Source organism: Callithrix jacchus, chromosome 7, assembly GCF_049354715.1.
Source record: "Callithrix jacchus isolate 240 chromosome 7, calJac240_pri, whole genome shotgun sequence".
Lineage (NCBI taxonomy): Eukaryota > Metazoa > Chordata > Mammalia > Primates > Cebidae > Callithrix > Callithrix jacchus.
Window position 1 is genome coordinate 154,002,991 of NC_133508.1, and position 24,613 is coordinate 154,027,603.

General features: G+C 41.1%; 1 protein-coding gene across 9 annotated transcripts in view; it reads left to right on the forward strand.

The window, feature by feature from the left end:
• The window catches only part of SLC22A15 (solute carrier family 22 member 15), a 91,315-nt gene that overhangs the window by 24,776 nt on the left and 41,926 nt on the right, over window positions 1–24,613 (forward strand). For all 9 annotated transcript variants that reach the window (XR_004727280.3, XR_013520360.1, XR_013520362.1 and 6 more), the window contains 2 exons: window positions 19,342–19,474; window positions 20,127–20,291. Coding sequence is in view for 3 of the 9 variants with exons in the window: in XM_035252565.3 (XP_035108456.1) it covers window positions 19,342–19,474; window positions 20,127–20,291 (298 nt within the window). In the remaining 6 variants the exon portion in view is untranslated. The remainder of the gene's footprint in view (window positions 1–19,341; window positions 19,475–20,126; window positions 20,292–24,613) is intronic.

The following is a 24,613-nucleotide window of genomic DNA, read 5'->3' on the forward strand; positions in this document are numbered from 1 at the left end:
GTCATTTTTCTGTATTTTAGTAGAGACGGTGTTTCATGGGGTTGTCTAGGCTGGTCTTGAGCTCCTGAGCTCAGGCAGTCTGCCTGCCTCTGCCTCCCAAAGTGCTCGTGTTACCAGCATGTGCCACCAGATCTGGCCTATATTCTTTACTTTTATATACACTTGCTCCATTGACCCCTTTATTATTATATAATGGTCTTCGTCTCTTTTTATAGTTTTTGTCTTGAAATCTGTGTTTGTCTGATATACATGTAGCTACTCCTGCCCTTTCTTGGTTTCTTTGGCATAGAGTATCTTTTTTCATCCCTTTATGTTCAGTCTATGTTTATCTTTATAGGTGAAGTGTGTTTCTTATAGGCAACAGATCATTGGGTCTTGTTTTTTTAATCCATTCAACCATTCTATGTGTTTTGATTGGAGAGTTTAGTTCATTTACATTCAACGTTATTGTTGATAATTAAGGACTCGCTACTGCCATTTTGTTATTTTTCTGATTGTTTTGTGGTTTTCTCTTCCTTTTGGTGAAAGTGATTTTCTCTGGTGGTATATTTTAATTTCCTGCTGATACATTTTTTGTGTATCTGTTGTAGGTTTTTTTATTTTAGGTTACCATGAAGCTTACAAATGGCATAACCTGTTATTGCAAACTGATGACAGCTTAACTGCAAAAACAAGCAAAGAGAAAACTAATAAAAAGTTCACACTTTCGCTTCATCCCCTTGCTTAACTCTGTTGTTTCTGTTTATAACTTCTTATACTATCTGTCTTTTACAAAGTTGTTGTAGTTATTATTTTTGACTGGTTCATCTCTCAGTCTTCCTACTCAAGATATGCATAGTTTGTACACCTAAATTACAGTGTGATAATATTGTGCATTTGTCTGTGTACTTAACTATTACCAGTGAGTTTTGTACCTTCATGTAATTTCTTATTGCTCATTAATGTCCTTTGAGTTTTGGTGAGGTCCTGTCTTCCTGGATGGTCTTGATGCCTATGGATGTTTCTGGATGCCTGAGCATTGAAGATTTAGGTACTTATTCTAATCTTCACGGTCTTGGCTTGTTTGTACTAGTCTTTCTTGAGAAGGCTTTCAAAGTATTCAAAAGTAATTGAGCTTGGTGCTCTAAGTCTGGTCACTGCAGCCATAAGTGCCTTAGGCAGTGCCTCAAGCCTAGTAGCACTGTGACCCTTACAGACTCGTAGAAGTACCACCTTGGTGGTCTTGGTTAAGATCCGGGAGAATTTCCTGGATTGCCAGGCAGAGTCTCTTATTCTCTTCTCTTACTGTTTCCAAACAAAGAGCATCTCTGTCTCCATGCTGAGCTCCCTGGAGTTAGATGAGGGGTGACATAAGCATTGTTTTGGCCACTACTGCTGGGACTGTACTGGGTCACACATGAAGTCACCATAGTACTAGGTCCCACCTGAGGCCTGTGGCAACTATTTACTGGCTACACTGATGTTTATTCAAGGCTCAAGGGCTCTTTAGTCAGTGGGTGATGACTCCTACCAGGACTTAATCTTTCCCTCAAGAGCAGCAGGTTCCCTTCTGGTCCAGGGTGGGTCTAGAAGTGTCATCCAGGCGGTAGGGCCGGAGATCAGGGGCTTTAGGAATCTGCTTCATGCTTTATTTTACTGAGGCTGAGCTCATACCCAGGTTGCCAGACAAAGTCCCCTTTACTTTTCCCTCTCCTTTCTCAAGCAGAAAGAATCTTTGCCCGTGGCCAACACTGCCCCAGGCCTGTGGCAACTATTGCCTGGCTACCACTGATGTTTTATATTCAAGTCCCAGGGGCTCTTAGTTAGCAAGTGGTGAGCTGGCAGACTTTTAGGGGAGTGGGTTCCCTCCTGGCCCAGGCTGGGTTTATAAATGCATGTAGGAGCCAAGGCCTATAATCAGGGACTTTAAGAGTTGGCTTGGTTCTTTATTTTACTGTGTCTGAGCTGGTACCCAAGTCATAAGACTAAGTCCTTTTTACTCTTCCCTCTCCATTTTTCTGGCAGAAGGAGTCTCTGTCCATGGCAGGTCTCCATCACAGCTGGGAATGTGCTGAGTCATACCTGAAGCCAGCGTAATCTTGGGTCTTGTCCAAGGCTCGTGGTGACTGCTGCCTGGCTACCACTGATATTTATTCAAGGTCTAAGGGCTGTTTAATCAGTAGGTGGTAAATTCTGCCAGGACTGGATCCTTCCTTTCAGGGCAGCAGGTTCCCTTCTGGCCCAGGGTTGGTCTAGAAATGTCATCTGGGAGTTATGGCCTAGAATGGAGGCATCAGGAATCAGGACTCTACTTGGTGCTTTATTTTACTGTGGCTAAGCTGTTACGCAAATTGCGAGACACAACCCTCATTACTCACTCTTCCCTCTCTTCCTGGAGCTGTGAGCTGTGCTGCCTGGGGTTGGAGAAGGGGCGGTACAGGCACTCCTCTGGCCACCCAAGCTGGTGTCTCACTGGATCATGTGCATCCCAAGTCCACTGACTCTGAGCCCAGCCCAGCACTAGGACTTGCCCAGGAATTGCAGTAAATTATTTATTGAAAACTCCACTAGTTTATTGAAGACCCTCCCCTCTTCCAGAGCTCTTTAGCCTGTAATGGTGGGGCTAGCCAGAACTCAGGTTCTGACCACTGGGATGAGCCCTCTCTAGCTAGGTCTCATCTAAATGTTCCTTCTGTGGGTATCAGGTGAATTCTGCCCTGTGTTCCTTTGTGGTGTGAAGAGTTCCAATGCAAATTTCCATTATCACTGTGCTCTCTGCTTCCCAAGCACACAGATTCTCTCTTCCTGTGCCATGTGGTATTTCTGTGGGGGGGGGAAGGGTAGTGTCAGCAATTCAAGACTGTCTTTCCTACCCTCTTCAGTGCCTCTTTTTTCAATGTGATGTTAAAACCATGTACTGTGATCAGTCCTGATTTTTGGTTCTTATGAAGGTCCTTTTGAAACTGGCCCAGTTGTCCCATAGAACTGATGTTAATGGTTTCTTTTAAATAAACATAGAAATTGACCCTCCTGCTCTTAAAACTTGAGAAAGTTCTAACTGTCTTATTGGAGTTTCTTGCTCAGGAAACTGAACCTTAGACCTCCCAGATATTATCAAAGAACTGAAACTCAGCAGATCACCACATCCAGACAGTGAAAGGCCAGACCCCTCATTTATCGTGACTGCTTCCTTACTCCTCCCTAATTCCAGTTTTCCTGCTTGTAGCTACATTCCTTCCTTGTTACATAAGTTCCCAGTTTTAGTTGGTCAGGGAGACAGATTTAGGACTATCTCCCATCTCCTCAGCTGCAGCACCCAATTAAAGCCTTCTTCCCTGCCACCACCTGTTGTCTCAGTGACTGGCTTTCTGTGTGGCAAGCAGCAGGACCTAGCAAGCCCCTGGTGTTTCGGTAACACTTTCTTGTGGGGAGACTTGCTCAATTTGGTGTTCCTGTGGGGAGGATGATTGCTAGAGGGTCCCAGTTGGCCATCTTGCTCTTCCTCCTCCCCAATCCAATATTTTTGAGAATTTTTATTATGAACGTATGTCGAATTTTGTCAAATATTTTTTCTACATCAATTGCAATGACTGTGTAATTTTTTTTCTTAATCTTGTAATATGGTGGATTACAGAGATTGTTTTCCAAATATTGAACCAGCCTTGCATCTCTGGGTGATACATAATTCTTCTTATATATTGCTGATTTCTATTTGCAAACATTTTGTTAAGGATTATTGCTTCTCTGTTTGTGAGGAGCATTGGTCTGTGGTTTTCTTTTTTGATACTATCTCTGGTTTTGGTGTCAGAGTAATACTGACTTTATAAAATGAATTGGAAAGTGTTCTCTTCTTTTATAATGTATGGATGAGACTGTAGCATTAGTATTAATTCCTTAAGCCTTTGGTAGAATTCTCCAGTGAAATCATCTGGGCCTGGATATTTCCTTTTGGGGAGTTTTAAAATTATGATTTAATTTTCTTAATAGTTACAGGGCTATTTTGTCAAATGATCTATTTTGTGTTGGATGAGTTGTGGTAGTTTGTGCTTTTCCAGAAATTGGTCCATTTTATCTAATTTGTCAAATTTATGTGTGTAGAATTGTTCATAGTATTACCTTATCACTGTTTTGATCTTTTCAGGGTCTGAAATGATATCCCTTCTTTTATTACCTGGTATTGGACATTTGTGTCTTTTTTTTTTTAGTTACTTCTCAGTCATTATAGAGATCCGTCAATATTACTGATCTTTTTAAAGAACCAGCATTTTGTTTCATTGATTTTTCTCTGTTGCTTTTCTGTTTTAAGTTGTATTGGTTTCTGTTCTTGTCTTTAGGGGAGGAATAAGGAGAAGTGTGCCTGCTTAGTCCTCCTGGAAGTGGGAGTCCTCTTGTGCCCATCATTTCTTAAAGCACCTCAGAAATTCTTGGCATACCAGGATATTCCAAGTTCATCTTGTACCTCCCAGCACTGAAACATGAAACAAGTTATTTCTCAAAAAGGCCTGGTTTTACTTAGGATCTCCATAGGATTTTGAAATGGGTGAGAACTATAGGTCGGCTCTCCAAAAAATCTATTACTACATCATAATGAAAACAAATCTTAGACCAAATTCTGCCACATATATAATATATACATTTATTAACTAAATTCTTGTAATCAAAGTAGCACATAAAAAACTGCCTTGCAGGCTTGAGAAGTCCTACCTCTTTAGTCTCCTGGATGTTTTGAACACTGCTTCCATGATAGGTCACTATAGGTAAACCCCAGTTTTCCATAGGCAGGGTGCTGATACCACCACTCCTCCTCCCAACCTCCGCTCCTCAGCCAGCGTCAGGGAGAAAGAAGCTTCCAGTGTTCACATTGGCTCAGGGTAGAGTACCTACACACTGGATTATCTCACAAATTTCTGCAAGGGTGAGGAGTAACCCTAATATATTGACCTAATCCATGTGTCTTGAATGGCCTTAATTTCACCAGTGATAGCCCACTTTTGATATTCATTATTGCTAGTCAGTAGGCAGCTATTTTAATCAAGAATAAGCAAAGCACCCATTGTTGACAACCCCTTGTAGTAGCTCCTTCTGGAGAATGGGCTTTCTGAAGAGGACAGCACTGGACAATGCAACCTTGATTCAAATCCTCATGGTACCAGGGTGGGAGCTTGACCTATGCAACATTTATGCAGAATATTCCACGGTATGTGCTTGATACTTTAATGTAAATTAGATAACATGGCAACAGTGTGCTTCAGTGCAACAGGCACTCAACATATCTTGCTGAATTGAATGAAATTAATGTTAGTGAAATCTATAATTAGGAGCGTTTTTAGATATTACCAGAGGGATACTGTTATTCACAGGTGTTCACTGAGCAACTACTACCTGCCTTAGGTTAGAGATGGCTTGTTATAAGGAGAGAGACCTCTTAGACCCTGCACTCCAGGACAATAGGATGGGGCACCCTGGTCCCCACTGTATCTCCTGTGCTGAATTCTGGGACTTCACAATAAGCAGTGCCCGACTGAAGGCTGAAGGCAGAAGGAAGGGTGAATTCATCCAAGGGAACCCAGGGAGCTACTACCTTCAGGATAAAGAGTGTTAGAAACAGGGTAAATGGAATTAAACAGCTTCCTCAGCAAGTGCTGAAGATCTTTAAAGCAGCTCTGAGAGGAAAAGAATAACGGGCTGAGAGCCTTTTCCTTACCCCTTGTGATAGTAGCTACCTCTTTTTCTTCCTGTTACCTGTATCTTAGCACACTGCAGTACATCTAGGGATCACTGTCTTTCTTACCGTCTGCCTTTGTCAGTCTGTATCTCTGTGTCTCCTCCCTCCCTCCCTCCCTTCCTTCTCCTCTCCCCACCTTCTGTCCTTATTTCTCTTATCTCTGTCATTTTGTCTATATGCCTGTTTCTGCCTGTTACCATGTTTCTTCGTCTCGGTCTGTCTGTATTTACCTGTTTCTGTTTCTCTTTCTGTATCCATTGCATTGACTCTGTCTTTCCTTTCCCTGTTTCTCTTTTTATCATTTCTGCCTCTATGTGCCTTTCTGTTTCTCACTCTCACTTCCTCGCCCTGTCTCCCTCCCTCTTCCTCTGTTACTCATCTGTCCTCTTTCTCATTCCCATCATGTGTAGCCCTGAGATGCTTAGACTTGGATGTGTATATTATTTTCTACCTCGATTATAGTTACTTATAATTATAGTTTTCTAAATACTTGCTACTTTCTTCCCATGATATAGAGGCACACACTGCTTTCCTCATGTCACTAGGATGTCAAACAGTTATCCACCCTCAGAGGTTTATTTTCAGGTACAAATTACCTGTGCAAATAGTGACCCTCAATCTCCAGCAGGTGCTCCAAGATGTATCCAGAACAACAGGGGAGCGGGGCATGGGCTGTCCGTGCTGCACAGTTAGATGAGATCCCACACTGCCACCCCATGGTGGCACCCTCCTCAGGGCTCCCTCAGGGCTCTTTGAAAACTCCCTCAGGGCTCTTTGAAAACTCTGGGACCACCCGTCCTCAGGGCTCTTTGAAAACTCTGGGGCCATGATCTGGGATGAATTATCTTTGGGGCATTCCAGATGCTGAACTAGCTGCTTCAGCCTGAGTGGGTTCATGATGCTTTGCAAGGGTGGCTGTGGCCTGCCTACTCTTTGATGGAAGAGTACAGGTGGCATCTGTGACCCACACAGCAGGACAGAACTCCACAACCTCCAAGATCGTTCCATACTTTGCACTGAGTTTGTGGGTGAGAAGATAAGTTTATACAGGGTCTGGTAGGTTTAGGAGAGAGGGAAGAGGCAGTCAACCCCTTTTTATGCACCCTGGGATGGGAGGCTCTCTGCCAGAGGTCTTCCATAGATGCTGTGTATTTAGTTCTACTGACAACCCCACTCTATATCTGAAATAGCAGATGAAAGTAATTTAAAGAATTTTCCCTAAATCATACACCTAATAAACTGCTAGTCTGGGATTCAGTGAGCTCATATTCTTTCTACTTCACCAGTGATTTTCAAGCTTTTTTTTAAAAAAAAAACAAAAAAGAATAGAAGCCTTGAGTTTTAAATGGTATCTTAGCTGGCACTTCAGTATTTAGAAGAGCTAGATACTTTGCTGTTGTCATTGCAGAGGGGTAGGGTCCAGGGCCTCAGCACCTCTGCCGCCGTCAGCCATTTATGGCAGCCCCAGAAACATGTGTGTGAGGACAAGGTGAAGATTGATTCTTCCTGGTCCACATGGTTCGCTGGCAGTGAAGGGACAGGAAGAGCCAATGGGAGTATGTCTTGGAGGATTTAAGAATGCAGGTTAGCACAGTGACCACGGGGAGATAGTGTATGGGGCACTAAATATCAACCTAAAGGAAGAAACTGAGGCACAAAATATCATTTTAAGAGTTTCCTTGAGCCAGGGTGAGGACAGCTGCTCAGGAAACACTTCCCAGTTTCTGTAGGAAGTGCTCTTTTCAACCTGTGTTGCAAGTAATCTTTTAAAGGCAAAAGGAGGAGCAAGGCATGGGTGGATACAGAGCTGTTTGTCAGGTGTTCTCATTAGTTTACATGAGTAATGTTGATGAGTGATTGGCTGAATAGTGTTGAACTACAGAGTAGGGGTTTTGGTATCCAGCGTGCAGCGTTGTCAGGTTAATGTATAGCTACCAATGGCATCAACCTAGAGCCCACATAGCAAGCAGCTTCAAGAGGTGATTACTTGGCTCAAGGGGAGATGGGGACATGACTGCTGCTTCATTCCAGTGCCTCTCTGGACTCAATAATTTAGGGAGGGCTTACATTCCTCATATAAAAAGTTTCATTTCTTTTCCAACACATTGGGCTAAAAGTTAAATAAGATGCCGGCAGTCACCTGCTTGAGAGTGCTTTGGACAGAGTGAATTCAAGGTGAGAAGGGAAAGCAATAATACTGGCCTGCAGATTAAAAAGGGAAGAACACCTGTGCTCTGAGTCGCTGGGTGACCTCCTGAGTTCCCCACAGTTAGTAAACAACCCTGGCCACTGTGGCACAGGCCAGCAGCAGGAAACGAGGCAGGCAGCCCATCTGTGAATAGCGTCAGCGTCTGCCTTCTCCAGGGCGATGTCACCTGAGGCTTGTGTGTCAGTCTCGTGAGGAGCCTGGCCTGTGGTCCACCCCGACAAAACCCACTCGCGTACAGTGGAAGTAGTGATGATTACATTAAGCTTTGGTGCTAGCCAAGCTCAAATAAGTGTACATGTTTCCCAGTAGAAGAAAAAAAACAAAGGAGAATGAAATAGAATGAACAAAAGTCTCATGCTCTCAGCAGTTCACTGTATTCTCAGAGCCTAGCGGCCGCCTGCCCCAGTGACAACATTCACCATGTCTCCCTTCTCTGAATAGATTCAGGGAGACCTAGCAAAGGCCTCCTCTGTTTCACATGTTTAACACAGAATCACTTGTTTTTCCTGAAGGCCTTTCTACTGAGGTACCAATGAAGTGTCTGCACTGCGTGCCCTCATCCCACTGTTGAGAGAGTGTGAATTATATGTGAGTTCACGTACTGTACCTCTGCTTCATGCTTTAGAGCCCTGTCTGGGTGCTGTTCCAAGTGCTGGTGTGGTATGGGCGGCTTGAAAATTCTATGCCGCTGCTAACAAAATGGTAAGCATCAATGGAGAGACAGCAGCAGAATGGGGAATAATGTGAATGGTGATCAAGGGGCAGCCAAGGCCAGCAGCACCAGACAGCATGGTGGCATGTCACTCTAGCTAGTGTCCTTGAGGAGCCACTGGTCTCGGGACTGTGTTGAGTTCATCGTTACTACGGTGAAGTGCAAAACCAAACCCTCCACTTAATTTCTTAGCATTAAATCAATTTTGGTGACCTCTCTAGACTCTCACTTGCTCCTGCAAATCTCTAAAACAGGAGGATTTAAACTGGCACCTAAGCATATCACTAAGTTGGTGAATATCCTTAATACATGATCTGTGTTGTGTAGGCAGTATTTGGTTCTTATTGAAATAATTTTGTTTGAAATCAAAGTTCAAAAACAAATATGAAGTCCTGTTAACCTGTCACATAAAATTCTGGAAGATAAATATCAAGAGAGGTTCTACAAAACTCTATAGTTTAAAACTCTATAATGAACGATACTGTGTTCAAAACACACACTTTAAACATCCACCCTGCACCTTATTACACTTGGGTCAGGCTTTGCAGAAGTTTCTTTAGAAGGGTTTTTAGGAAGGGCAAATAAAAGGTTAGATAGATATGATTAACTTGGTATTTAATGCAAAAATCTCCTCTAATCTAGGAGTCTTGATTGCTCTAAAATGAGCTAATAGCTATTGGAGCAAATTTATGTAGCAAATTGCTGTCTGCTGTATTCAGATTATTCCCTGAGCTCTGACTCATTCAGAAAGCACCAAATATCACGGAGACACACAATTATCATGCTTAATTAATGTTTGCAACCAAAAAGTGTAAGATTGGAATTCTTAATATCCATGTGGATATTGAAGAGCTGAAATTGGCTATTATCTTGAGATTAATATATTTTCCCCAAGCCATACCCTGGGGTCAAAAGACAGAGTATTAAAACTATTTGAAAAATTCACTGCAATTAATTGCTTTAGGGGCTAATTTTTTTTTTTAATGTCTCACTTCCTTACGCCTGTACTACTGATTGTTATAGCCTGCACACTTCACCCATTAAGTGGTAATTCAGAGTGACAACTACATTGAAATGAAGCAAGTTAGTTAATCACCATGAAACTGTTCCTGAAATACCCTGTCCAAGTACTCCCTGGTGACAGAAGGCCTCTGATTACCTGATTTTCTCCTGAAGTTAGATTTTCATATACAAAGCTGTAATTATTTTTATTTTAAATACAGGCCAGGAGAGGGCTGAAGTTTGGTTGGAATAATTATCAGAGCCATTCAGAATTTTTCACAGGAGACTGTAAGTGGCTCTCTGATTGTGTAGAGCCCTCCAGGGTGTGCTGCAGGGGTCCTGGGATGCTGCTGTTGGCTCCATCCCTGCAGCCTTGAAATACCGACACTCTGGGAGTCTGAGTAGGGCCGTGGCAGTTACAATATGACTTCATTTTCATCAAAGCACAACTTCCAGCAACAAGAGGCTCGATCAGTAGGCCCATGCCCAGTCTTGTTAGCCCATTTTGGTTGACTTGCCTGGACAATGAGGGTGACCTGCCCTTTGTCTTCCTTTTCTTCCTTTTCTTTTTTCTTTTTTTTTTGAGATGGAGTTTTGCTCCATCCAGGCTGGAGTGCAATGGCGCAATCTTGGCTCACCGCAACCTCCACCTCCTGGGTTCAGGCAATTCTCCTGCCTCAGCCTCCCGAGTAGCTGGGATTACAGGCACATGCCACCATGCCCAGCTAATTTTTTGTATTTTTAATAGAGGCGGGGTTTCACCATGTTGACCAGGATGGTCTCGATCTCTTGACCTCGTGATCCACCCACCTCAGCCTCCCAAAGTGCTGGGATTATGATTACGTGAGCTATGCCCTGAACAGTCATTTGGTGTGTTTCCCTTTCAGAGAAGGCTGTGTTGGGACTAGTGAACTATGTGGGACCCTGAACAAGTCTGCCTCTCAGAAGGGATATGGCAGCCAGCTGAGGGGCTAGGTACTACTCCCTACCTGCCACGTCCCCTGCCCGGCTCGCAGGTTCCTTGATATACCGTGAATCATTCATGGCACGTTTATTATCCCTGCATGATCGTATATGCTTCTCTCAGTGGGAATGTTAGTGGACCAAGTAAGGTGCTTTCAGGGACTAAAGATAAAACTGAAGTATTCTAGATGTCAGGTTGGCTATAGAAAGAAGGAAAACTCCTCAAATTCTAAATCTGTCTACACTCCTTTTCAAGAGAATGGCATTTGGTGGCTCCAAGGAAATCATGATCCATTAGGTAGTTCCCTGTACACTCGTAAACTCACAACCTGATGTTTGAAGTCATGACATGGAGGTATTGTGTGTGAAGACGCCTATAAGATGGTGGCATTTGCTCTTCTTACATAAGGAATTCAGCAAATATTTAATTAGTGCTGACAGACACTATAAGGTTGGCACGGGGAATACCAATACACCCTTAAGAACCTCACAGCATCGTAGGGGAGAGACAAATGGACACACTTTTCCATGCATCATCGTAGAGCAAAAATAAGGTGATGTGGCAGAAGGAGAGAGTGGTAAGCTCCAATAGGGTGAGTCAGACAAGACTTACGGCGTATTGTGGAGAATGAATAGTTCACCGGAGGTGGAGGTAGGGGTCCAAGTGGAGAGAAGAGGGCACAATGTGTACTTAGAGTGGTCTTTTTGGCAGGCGTCATGCTTCATGGCAAAAGTGGAATGAAAAATCTGTTTGCTTTTCTTTGGGTCACCATACCCTTACCTAGACTTCTGCAAGACAGTGGTCCTACAGTATTCATCTGTGGGTGATGCAGTCAGTCACCCACCCTGAGCCAAAACAAGGAGGACAAGAAAGGGCGAAGCCCACTCGGGGGAGGGAAATGATCCACTGCTTGTAAAAGCTTGGTGTAAACCATTTTTTATTTATCATTCACTTCCCACTTCATTAGAGTTGTTTGTGGTTATAGTATGTTTATCAACTATTATTCCATGAAATGTCACTATAAATTGGAAGAAGAAAAAGAAAAAATACTACAATGTTCTGTTTAGGTCACAGGGGAAAACTGAAGCAGACAAATTTATGACATTCACGGAGCCAAGGAGGTGGTGCAGAGAGTAGAGACTGGGTGTGTGTCTCAGTTCTCGGACTCAGTATGACAGAGGTCCTTCCGGCTCTTTGGTCTTACTGATATTCCTGACCAACTTAAGAAACATCTCCTAGTTTGTGGTTTAGCCCAGGCAACAAAACAAGACCCTGCCTCTTAAAAAGAAAAGAAGGAAATATCTCCTGATCTCTGAGCTCTAATATAGTAGGGAGGTATAGTAATAATAGCACTGGGCTATTCGGTGGAGGAAGGAAAAGAAAGAAGCCTGGAGATGGCTTGTTTGTGTCATATGGGACAGAAGGATGTCAGATAGATGGTAAGTAAACGATACAAGTAAATTGAAAAATAGAAATTTATTAGGTATTTATGTTTAAATACCTAATTTAAACTTACTACACTGTGGAGTGAGGTATGCCCTGAAACAAAAGATCAGCCAAATGTGAAAATAATCACTTTGGAAGTTGATTTTAAAACATGGTGGTCCTCAATTTAGGATGGCTTGACCTATGATTTGTTAACTTTATGATAGTGCAAAAGCGATGAGTATTCGGTGGAAACCATGCTTTCAGTTTTGAATTTTGATCATTCTTGGCTAGCAATAAGTGTGGGAGGATCCTCTTTCGGGAGGCGGGGCAGCTTTCCATCAGCAGCATCTCCCAGTCAGCCACGTGACCTTGAGGGCAAACAAGTGATACTTTTCTCTACAGTGCTCTCCTGTATCCAGTAAGTTACCTGAGATAGTCAGCACTTCATTATAATGTCAGCTTTGTGTTAGACAACTTGGTCTAACTGTAGGCTAACATAAGTGTTTGGAGCGCATTTAACACACGCTGTGCTGAGTTGTAGTGTTCAGTAGGTTAGATACATTCAATGCATTTTCAGCTTCCAGGATTTTCAACTTACCGTGGATGGGAGGCAACCTGGTCATAAGTTGAAGGGCATCTGTATTCTCTTCTCCCTCACCCCCAGCTCTCTCTCTGTTGTTCCCCAAGTGCTACCCTCACTTCATACTCGAAGTGCAACCTTCCTTTTCTTCCTTCCCCCTCCTTTCTAGTGACACCTAATTCTGTTACCCTAAGTCAAAAGGACCCCTTATTTCTAGTATTCCTTCTGGTACTCAGAATGGAGGTGGCAATGATCCCATGCTTGCCGCCTCCATTCTGGTCCCCGCATTGCAGCACAGCAACGTTTCCTGATGTACACAGTGCTTTATCCCTTACTGGGACATGCCATGTATTCTCAGCATCTAAGCCGTAAGAATATAAATATCAAAGAAACCTCCAAATGCTTCGTTAGTACCCAGCCGACAAACTCAGTTGAGTTTGTCCGTAGCTTCCTGAATGGAACACACGCGGAGGGTGAAAAACCAGAACGTCTTTAATCAGTGTATTGTAATTTATATGCCAAAGGCTGGCTGTTGGGGATGAGAGGAGAGAATTACGTGGAAGTTGGTTGGCTATTAATTATCTGGTTATAAGATGTGGAAGCTTTCCTCTTTGACATATCTTTGATATGCATTGTTTCATTACTCAGATGTTAATTTTGTTTTGGGGATTACATAAGCATGTGGTCCATTTTAAAGCAATAATTTGGTTTTTTTTTTCGGATTATTTTTGTGTTTTAGGAAAATGATTTATTTGATTTGTGACATTTCCATTAAGCTTAAGGTGTTATAATTTCAAGAGGGATGCTAAAGATATATTTGGTTGCTTCCTTTAAAATTTACCTTCAAGGTTTACTCAGTGTGTGGTTGGCCTCAACCATCCTAGTGGCTTCAGACAATACCTGGTCATGGATAACTCACCCCAGATCTCACATCTGAACTCCAGGGATCTATATCCAGCATGAATCCTTTCTCTTCTGGAAGTCTCCAGCGCCGGCCTGCGTGGTTGTAACGGCTTTCGATGGTTCTTCCCCTCCCGTGCTTGCTACCTCCGTTGCGGTTCACTGTATTGCAGCTACAGCAACTTTTCTTGATGTACGCCAGTACTTTATGCCTTATTGGGACATGCCATTTATTCTCAGCATCTAAGCAGTAAGAATATAAATATCAAGCAGAGAAACCTCCAAATGTTTCATTAGTACCCAGCCAAGAATGTCTATCTCAACCCCCTCCACTTCTGTTCACCTAGCTTTCTTCCTCTTCAGGAGCTGGAAGGCGCAGCATAGCCCTGGCTCTGTGCTCGCACCTTTATTTGTCATATTATGTTCCTTTCATCTTTTATGTTAGGGGCACCTGCTTGCTATTGGTTCTGCCCCCAGTTGTGCCTGATTTTCTCTCAGGTCCACTTTCTTTAGATGAACGACTGATTATACAAGTACTTTTAGTGCTGTGCCCCTCAAATCCTTTTTGAAAATAGAGTATTTTGAATGCTCAACTCAATTTAGTAGATAAGAACAAAAATACATATGCTGGTTATAAAACAAATAGATGTAAGTCAACCTGAGAGACTGAAAATATTTTGTCTTTATAGTCTTCCTTTTCTGTTAATGTATGGGAAAAGAAAAGCAGATTTCCTGCTTTTTCAATTTGCAAGTGATTTTTCAATTTGAAGTACATTAACATAAAAAGAACATTCTGTAGCTTTAGAATTTGACCTGTTTTTAACAAAAAATAATAGGAAATTAATCACCTTAATAATTTCTAGTCAACAGAGTTTGAAAGACTTATAAATTAGTGATTTTTAAAACCTATAAAGACTCATAAAAAACACATTTCTTGAGATCCACACTTATCATATTTAGGTTTATTATAGTTTAACTTTGCCCTGGTGATATTCTGGCTTGGGTTTTACCCCAGCACTAAGTATTGACCAAAGGGGGAAGAAAATGAGCTAGCAATTAAATCTAGGCTGGTGAGGGAGCTCCTTCTAAAACTTTTAAGTATGATTATACCAATACATTTTCTCAAATACTGTAGGGATCATTATCCTAGTGATCTTGTCTGGGCTTTGACAAAATAAAACTACTTAGATCACATAGTAGGTATGTCATAAATATATCAATAATATTTGAAAAGTTTTTAAAATTGGAGCAAAACAAAACATTTAAACCAGAATCTCATGTGTTGGAAGATGAGGGATGTGGAGGGCTGGTCATCAACCCATTGTTCTGGATCTGTGAGTCGGCCTCCCTGTGTCAACCATCCCCAGTTCACCAGGATCTGTCAGGCAGATTTGGGTTCCAGCTTCACATTCTCTAATTTGCTTTTGAAAAAGCAGCCTTTCCATTTTTCTGCCAGTTCCTGCATGTATTCCAAGAGCAGTGGGGAGATACATGAGCCCAGCCAGCATTGACGTGAAGAAAAATTACTGGCAGTTACTTTGACACTTGGAAATGGCAGCCTAAGAATCAGAATTTGGAATTCGCTGCTCAAACAGCCCTTGGGCTACTCCTTCCTAAAATCACCACGGAAGCTGACAGCCATCCACTTATAAGGATAGGACTGTAGCCTTTTCCATGCGTTGAGAATGTCTCAGCCCACAACCTCCTTAAGCTGATAAGCAACTTCAGCAAAGTCACCGGATACAAAATCAATGTGCAGAAATCACAAGCATTCCATACACCAGTGACAGACAAACAACTGAATCAAAAGTGAACTCCCATTCACAGTTGCTACAAAGAGAATAAAATACCTTGGAATACAACTAACAAAGGATGTAAAGGACCTCTTCAAGGAGAACTACAAACCACTGATCAGTGAAATAAGAGAGGACACAAACAGATGGAAAAACATACCATGCTCATGGTTGGGAAGAATCAACATCTTGAAAATGGCCATACTGCCCAAAGTAATTTATAGATTCAATGCTATCCCCATCAAGCTACAGTGACCTTCTTCACAGAACTGGAAAAGAACACTTCAGACCTCATATGGAACCAAAAGAGAGCCTGCATAGCCAAAACAATCCTAAGCAAAAAATACAAAGCTGGAGGCATCATGCTGCCTGACTTCAAACTGTACTATAAGGCCACAGTAATCAAAACAGCATGGTACTGGTACCAAAACAGACATAGACCAATGGAACAGAACAGAGGCCTCAGAAACAACACTACATATCTACAATCAACTGATCTTTGACAAACCTGAGAAAAACAAGCAATGGGGAAAGGATTTCCTGTTTAATAAGTGGTGTTGGGAAAACTGGCTAGCAATGCGCAGGAAGCAGAAACTGGACCCCTTCCTGATACCTTAAATTAAAATTAACTCCAGATGGATTAAAGATCTAAACATAAGACCTAACACCATAAAAACCCTAGAAGAAAACCTAGGCAAAACATTCAGGACATAAGCCTAATCAAGGACTTCATACCTAAAACACCAAAAGCAATGACAACAAAAGCCAAAATAGACAAATGGGATCTAATTAAACCCCAGAGCTTTTGTACAGCAAAAGAAACAATCATTAGAGTGAACCAGCAACCAATAGAATGGGAGAAAATTTTTGCAATCTACTCATCTGACAAAGGGCTAATATCCAGAATCTACAAAGAACTAAAACATATTTATAAGAAAAAAACAAACCCATTAAAAAGTGGGCAAAGGATATGAACAGACACTTTACAAAAAAAGACATTTATGAGGCCAGTAAGCATATGAAAAAATGCTCATCGTCTCTGGTCATCAGAGAGATGCAAATGAAAACCACACTGAGATACTATCTCACACCAGTTAGAATGGCGATCATTAAAATATCTGGAGACAACAGATGCTGGAGAGGATGTGGAGAAATAGAAACACTTTTACACTGTTGGTAGGAGTGTAAATTAGTTCAACCATTGTGGAAGACAGTGTGGTTTATTCCTCAAGAACCGAGGAATAGAAATACCATTTGTCCCAGCAATCCCATTACTAGGTATACACCCAAAGAATTATAAATTGTTGTATTATAAAGACCGTACACACATATGTTCATTGTGGCACTGTTTACAGTAGCAAAGACCTGGAACCAACTCAAATGTCCATCAATGATAGACTGGATAAAGAAAATGTGGCATATATACACCATGGAATACTATGCAGCCGTAAAAAATGCTGAGTTCATGTCCATCATAGGGACATGGATGAATCTGGAAACCATCATTCTCAGCAAACTGACACAAGAACAGAAAACCAAACACTGCATGTTATCACTCACAGGCGGGTGTTGAATAATTAGAACACGTGGACACAGGGAGGGGAGCATCACACACTGCAGTCAGTTTGAGGGGGGCTAGGGGAGGGACAGCAGTGGGTGGGGAGGGTGAGGAGGGATAATGAGGGGAGAAATGCCAGATATAGGTGATGGGGGGATGAAGGCAGCAAACCACCTTGTTATGTATGTACCTACACAACAATCCTGCATGATCTGCACATGTACCCCAGAACCTAAAGTACAATTAAAAAAAAAAAGAAAGAAAACCATAAACCCAGAAATTCAATATCCTTTCTTTGCACTAGAATAAAATCTCTCAGCTTCTTACTGTGGCCTGACCCTGTGTGATGTGATGCCCACCTGCTTCTTTGATCTTATTTAATCCTTCCTCTACTAGATACACTGGTGTTTTCACCTAGGGGCCACTGAATTCTCATGTTCCTCAAAGAGTTTTTTCGTGGTTGGTTACTTGTTATCATTCAGGTCACAAATGTCACCTCCCCCAAGAATCCTCCCTGAACCACCTGTTTAAAGTGGTTCCCTCCAGTTCCAGCTACTTGGGAGGCTGAGGTAAGAAGATTGCTTGAGCCTGGGAAGTCAAGGCTGCAGTGAGCTGTGCTGGCACCACTACATTCCAACCTGAGCAACAGAGTGAAATCCTGTCTCAAAAAAAAAAAAGTAGTAAATCCAAGAAGGGCTTAGAAAACCAGTTAATTCACCTTGTTAAGAATTGCATGCAAAGAGCAGAATTCAGAAGTAAAACACACCATTAGTGAGGGGACATTGTCCTCATCTGTTTTTCCCAATTCCTGAGTCTTTTTGGTTTTATCAGTCCAGTCTTACAAGACTAGAAGGGAAGGAGAGAAGTTAGATGTGCTTTGATCCGTGATGACTGGTTGTGAAAGCATCCAGGGAGTGATCTGAAAGACGGAGAGAGCAACTGAGGATTCTTTCTTGTGAGTTCTCGAGGAGGAGGGTCTCTTTACGCACCTGTCATCACTGGCTGTAGTGAAGGGGACCAGGAAGAGTGGTCTCTTGGTTCTCTGAGGCTATTCTGTGACATGGGTTCACTTTTACACTTATAACCAAATACCATCTTTAGCACATCACTAGGAAGGACTTGAGATAGTGGTGCCTTAAGCAGAGGATGATTGCTTTCTCTTTAAGTTCCTAACTAAAGGAATTTCTTTCGTCGTAAATATATGTGATATAAAATTTGCCATTTTATTCACATGTCAGTGTATAATTCAGATGCATTACATACATTTACATTATTGTGTAGCCATTACCACTATTTATCTCCAGGACTTTTTCAACATTCCAAACTGAAACTGTTCCATTACACAGTAAATCCTTGTTCCCCCTGCCTTCTGGGCCCTGGTAACCACCATTCTGTTTTCTGTCTCTATGAAGCTGACTATTACAGGTACCTCATGTAAATAGAATCATGCTATATTTGTGTTTTTGTGTCTGGCTTATTTCATACAGCATAATGTCTTCAGAGTTTATCTAGGTTGTATCATGAATCAAAATTTCATTTCTTTTTATTTTTTTTGTTTTATTGACATATTTATGGGCTACGTGGTGATGTTTTGATACATACAATATAGAGTGATTAAATCAGGGTAATTAGCATTTCTATCATCTCAAATATTTAACATTTCTTTCTACTGGGAATGTTTGATATCCTCCTTCTAGCTTGTTTAAGCTATATAATATATTATTTTTAGCTGTAGTCAGCCAACAGTGGTACGGACACTAGAACTTATGGTTCCTATCTAGCTGTAATTTTGTATTTTTAAACAAATCTCTGACTGTTCTCTCATCCCTTCTTAAAGCTGAATAAATTCCACTGTATGTGTGTATCACATTTTGTTTATTCATTCATTCATCCATCAATAGACACAGGTTGTCTCCACCTTTAGCTTTTGCAAATATAGCTGCTATGAGCATGGGTGTACAAATTTCTCTTCTTGTCCCTGTTTTCCGTTCTTTTGGGTATATGCCTGGAAATGGAATTGCCAGATCATATGCTAATTCTGTGTTTAATCTTTTTGAGGAAAGTACTCAAGGGATTTTAAACCTACAAGCCTATTGGACAAAAGGTTCATGTATTTATTGCTTCCTATATGTCATATAGTATATTAGATACCAGATAAATGGAAATAAATGGGACAAGGCTCCTCTCAAGAGGCACAGAAGATGAGGGACATAGTAAATAGATGGATGAGTAATTAGATATTATAACACTGTTCAATTCTGTGGTAAGACGTGTATAGAGTACTATGGGAGTGCATCATCATAATAGTGATTTCTAGTGTTTCTGAAGATAAAATCTCGTTGGATGTTACCTGAGATAGATAAGTTCTACCGAATTCTGGTTAATGGTGCTTCATGCAGTAAAGAAGTTCTGGTGTACATTTGTTTTTGTTGCACATTTGGTTTTTTAATAGCTAACGCAGTCGTGCATGTCTCTTTTTATCTTCCTCTAGTGGTTTTTAATTGCCAACAGATCCTACAAAGTGAGCGCAGCAAGCTCTTTCTTCTTCAGTGGTGTTTTTGTTGGAGTCATCTCTTTCGGTCAGCTTTCTGATCGCTTCGGAAGGAAAAAAGTCTATCTCACAGGTAATCTATTCGAGTGTTCATAAACTGGATGAGAAGGCTTATTTCTCTAAGATTCTTAGGGAAATGATACAGGGACTATTTCTTTAAGGTTCTCCAGAAATTGGCATATGGACACAGAACTGGTCTTTATTACACTGGCAAGAGGCCAAACTGCAGCTCGAGTTCCTTCTGGCCAGGCACTTTCAAGTTACTAGCCCACCTAGTTAAAGCCGGATATTTGTGTTCTAAGCTTTTCATAGGGGATGGGGCTTTCTGCAACCCCTAAATTTTAGTTTATGCCATGTTGCTAGGTAAAAGATTATGACAGTCTACTAGGTCCATTTCCTTATATCTCTCTGTGTTGATTTATTTCAAATGTGCTCGACAGGACTTGGAATAGTGCTCTTGATAAGCTGAGTATGAGCAAGGATTTTTCATTTTCCAGCATTACTGTGAATAATTGAGAATGTCTGTGATTGACAGAAATCAGGTAGTAAGGTAAACCTTATGCTTTTTTTAAAAAAAAGAAAGAGAAACTGTTAAGAGAAAACACACACACAGCTCAGAAAACTTGTTTACAAACGTTTATTTTATAAGGTAATGAATATAATTTATTACTTTCATCGAATGCTATTTTGCCTCTGGATTATTGAATATTGTTCTCTCTTTCTAGGTTTTGCCCTTGACATCTTATTTGCAATTGCAAATGGATTTTCCCCTTCCTATGAGTTCTTTGCAATAACTCGCTTCCTGGTGGGCGTGATGAACGGAGGAATGTCGCTGGTGGCCTTTGTCTTGCTTAATGAATGCGTGGGCACCGCCTACTGGGCACTTGCAGGTACTACTCAAATCATGAAGCTCTGGACTGGGTGAGCAGCTCCAGAAAATCTTACGGGGAACCAGTTTAATCCTAGAATCTGGAAGTGCATTTGGACTTGAGGTACTTTATCCAACTATTAGATTTGCTTTTCTGAGTTTGTTACTATTCCTCTGTAGACAGTCTCCCCAGGGGCCTGCCTCACATACATGTGAGCTTTCCACCCCTCTCATGGACTGCCTACAGACTGCTGTGCAGCGTATTGATTTCCTCAGAGGGATACTAACCACTTTTTACAACTTAAACTGAAAAATAGTACAGACACAGGAAATAATAGAAAATCCTTTCTTAGAGCCTGCTTATTATATTTTGTTAAATCTTTGGTTCACGGCCGTTTTGTTTAACTGCTCTCTTCAAGTCAATATAGTACTATTGTAGCATTTCTTTATTGATGCTTAATTTCCAAAATTGAGACTGTATTCTGTATTATTTTTGACCATCCCATTATTTTCTCAAGAACTACATAGATAGTAAGATGAATGATTTTGAAAGGTTATTTGACTTCAAATACTGTTGTAAGAGAAGTAACTGTGTCTAAGACTTTAGAGACTTAGGTTTGCAATGACAGCTTTTTTTCTTTTGCTTCTATTCACTTGACAATGATTGAATATTTCCCATGGATATTCTTTTATTTTTTATTTTATTTTTGAGATGGAGTTTTGCTCTGTTGCCCAGGCTGGAGTGCAATGGCATGATCTCAGCTCATTGTAACCTCCGCCTCCCGGGTTCAAGCAATTCTCCTAACTCAGCCTCCCAAGTAGCTGGGATTACAGGCATGCGTCACCACGCCTGGCTAATTTTTGTTTTGTGTTTTTAGCAGAGATGGGGTTTCTCCATGTTGGTCAGGCTGGTCTCGAACTCCCGACCTCAAGTGATCTGCCTGCCTCAGCCTCCCAAAGTGCTGGGATTACAGGCGTGAGCCACCATACTCTGCCCCCACAGATGTTCTTATATGGATATGGGAAACAGGTTGACTGTGACTGATAGAAATGGGTCTGTGGGAGGATATATATGAGAAATGCCATTCCTTAGAACCTGATGCACAGTGCCAGCCATCTCTTATGTACCAGCTGCCATGCTAGGCATTTGACATTCATCTGTAATATTCCTGGAGCTTTCAAGTTAAGGATTCCTACCTTCGTTTTATGGATGAGGAAACTGAGCCTTTGAGAGGTGAAGTGACGTGCCCATTTTCAGCAGCTGATAACTGACAGGGCCAGGACTGCAACTGAGTTCATCCTTCCACTGTTCCCCAAAGAGTCTTCTTTTGGAATTTCAGCATGTCGCCTCATGTGAGTGCTGGCCTGGTCAACCTGTTCTTTCTAACTGGTATTGTTTTTGAAGTTTTATGTGCTCTGGTATGGAACTAGAAGACACAAGTCTAAATAAAGAAGACTTCCACTCTGTTTGGATCCCCACTAAACTGCGATGGAGTGGAAAGATGTATAGGCGTGGACCAGTTAGCACTAGGCTGGGGAGGAAGAGACACCAGCTCCCTCCTCTGTAGACAGGCTTCCTGCAGGTCTCATACAGTGTTGTTTTAGGATTCATCCTGTCTGTAGCAGCTTCTAAAGCCTTTTTGGAACTGGTCCTAAGCTAGGATGAGTGAAAAAGCTTCTTCTGAGTCTTCAGTTTCATTGAGACTTTAGGCTCATTTTTCTAAATAGTATGTCCAATTTCCTGGGACTTTATAAGAAGTTTATAATGATGGTTATCATGCCTGCTCCCTGTATCCAGGGAAGGGATAAAGGCACTCTCTCTGGTTTCAGTTTTCCTGAGGTCCAAAATCGTGCTCATGTAGAGCACCATGAATACATATTTTTCTTATACCTCTCATATTTCTCCATCAAAGTATTTATATTTGACTTTAGTTGTTGCATGAAGATGCTCTTTACAAAAGACATATACCACCCCCACCCTTCCAGATTATCTGTTTTTCCTTTCCTGTTGCATGTGTTAGGCAAAAGGACCAAGCTTGGTCTCTTGGTCTCTTGCTAGTTACCTAAAGCCAGTGAAAAGAGTCACCTTGAGGTGTTCTTATCCCTGAAGCTGGGTTAAGATGAGACTATCAAAATTTCTATAGCAAAGTGAAAAGGGAGAGAGGAAGAAAAACTGTAGCAGTGAAACCAGATGGTTACCAAATTCAGTGTGAAATTCAGAACAAGTGTGAGAGTTTCCTGAATACCAATACACAGCCCTGCACCCAGGACAAAAGTAAGGCTCTGATAGCATCTGGAACTCTTTTTGAGTAGCGTCCTTCCCTCTCTATGAACCGAGGTCTTCCCCAGATATTGTCCTTGGTCTTTCTTTTCAAGCTGGTTTCTCTCCAGCATGATTTTATCTACACCTGTGGCTTCAGACATGCTTATGGATTGCAAGAAGTCAGAGAAAACCCTAAATGTTCAGCAATAGGGGATTTGCTAGAAATAGTCTGATTATTTGACAGTAAAAATCAGTTTGAAAAATTATGCTTATTACAAAATATTTGCAATATGTAAAAAACAATATGTAAATATGTACAAAAAAGCACAAGTACAAACTGCAAGCATCCATTTTGACCAGTTTGCAGTATAGTACTTAACAGAAAGGATTTTCAGCTAATTGACTGAAAATTATTGAGAATTGAAAAACAAAAATACTGAAGCTATGAAAAATTCCGTATTAATATATTTATTATTTGTTTTCTTAAATTAATGTAAAATAATTAAGAAATATATGCACACTTCAACAAACTAAAGTATACATATAGTCCTATTCCCCTAGAGGTGCCCATGGTTAACATATTGCTGTGTATACTTCTAGAGCTTTTCCTTTGCATGTCTATTCCACAGTATTCATTTATTAAATGGATTCTGCCATGTACCAGATACTGCTTTTTTTAGATACAAAGGTGGAAAAGACAGGGACGGGTTGGGGGAAGTTCTTGCTCTCATGGAGCTTATGCTTTACTTAGGAAAGGTGGAACACATTGATAATTTCTGAGAATTAGAAATACAGTGAAGAAAATGAGCAAGGTAATGGGCTAGGTAGTAATTGCTGGGAGTAGCTACATTAAATAGGATAGTTAGAAAAAAACCTCAGTGTGGGTGTTTGGTCTAAGACATGAGTGATGAGGAAGACCTAGGCATGTGAAATTCTGGGAGAATAATATTCTAGCTAAATGGAGCTTCTTTGAAAAGGTTCTCATGGCTACAGGGTAGAGAGTTAGGGAGAGTAAAATAAGAGGTTGGGAGGGACCAGATGACATAGGGCCTGTGATGGGCCAATGAGGAATTTGTTTTTGTACTTGAAGTACAGTGGGAAGCCAGTGGGGCATATTAAATACAGGAGTGATAGGATCTCATATACAGAAAGATAACTCTGGCAGGTACAGAAATTGAGAGATCATTTAGTAGTTTGCTGTAGTTGGCCACATGAAACCAGGGTGGCTTAGGCAAGATGGAAGGAGTGGAGAAGAAAGAGGATGTGTTTGAGCTGGATTTTGGTGGGAATGTGACTTGCTAAAAGGATCGGCAGAGATGGGAAGAGCAAGATAACTCAAGGAGACTTCATGGTCTGTATTTGAAAACTGGATGGATTACTGGTACCATTTACAAAAATGAAGTCATAACTATATACTATTTTCTAACCTGCCAAAATTTAGCTTTTACTAGTGCAAACTGAGCAGGAATAGCACAGTTGAAATTAATTAAAAATAAGCAGAGAATAAATTTTAAAATAGGAATAGTACTTAAAGGCATATAGGTGGTTATAAAGCCACCTAGGATACTCCAGAATTACAGTATGCAGAAGAGATGACTTGAAATGTTTATTTTTTTATTAATTTTTTAAAGCCAAATAACATAGAGCCTTATTATATTCATCTCTGTGCCTCCTCTCTGTTGTCATTTACAGGCATATATATGTGCAGCTTCTTGCTGGACATTAGATATGAATATTTATTGACTCCTTAAATAAGAATTACAACTTTATTTCCACCTAAAAGCTATATGGTCTTCTGGGACCTCTGCCTGTCATCACAGTATTTAAGGTCACCAAACTAGATAACTCTCAATCATTTCTTCTTGTCCATCATGTCCAGTTGATGCCAGATCTTACTTATTGTGGCAGAGACTCTAATGAGCTCATATATAAGGGAAATCATTTGGTTAGAAATGATTTCCCTTATATATGAGCTCATTAGACCATATATAATAACTAGACCATGAAGAGCCAGGCATTGGAGATACCCAGAACCAGAGAAGTCAGATGCGTCTCGTTTCAGCTTCCCATCCTCTCTGAGA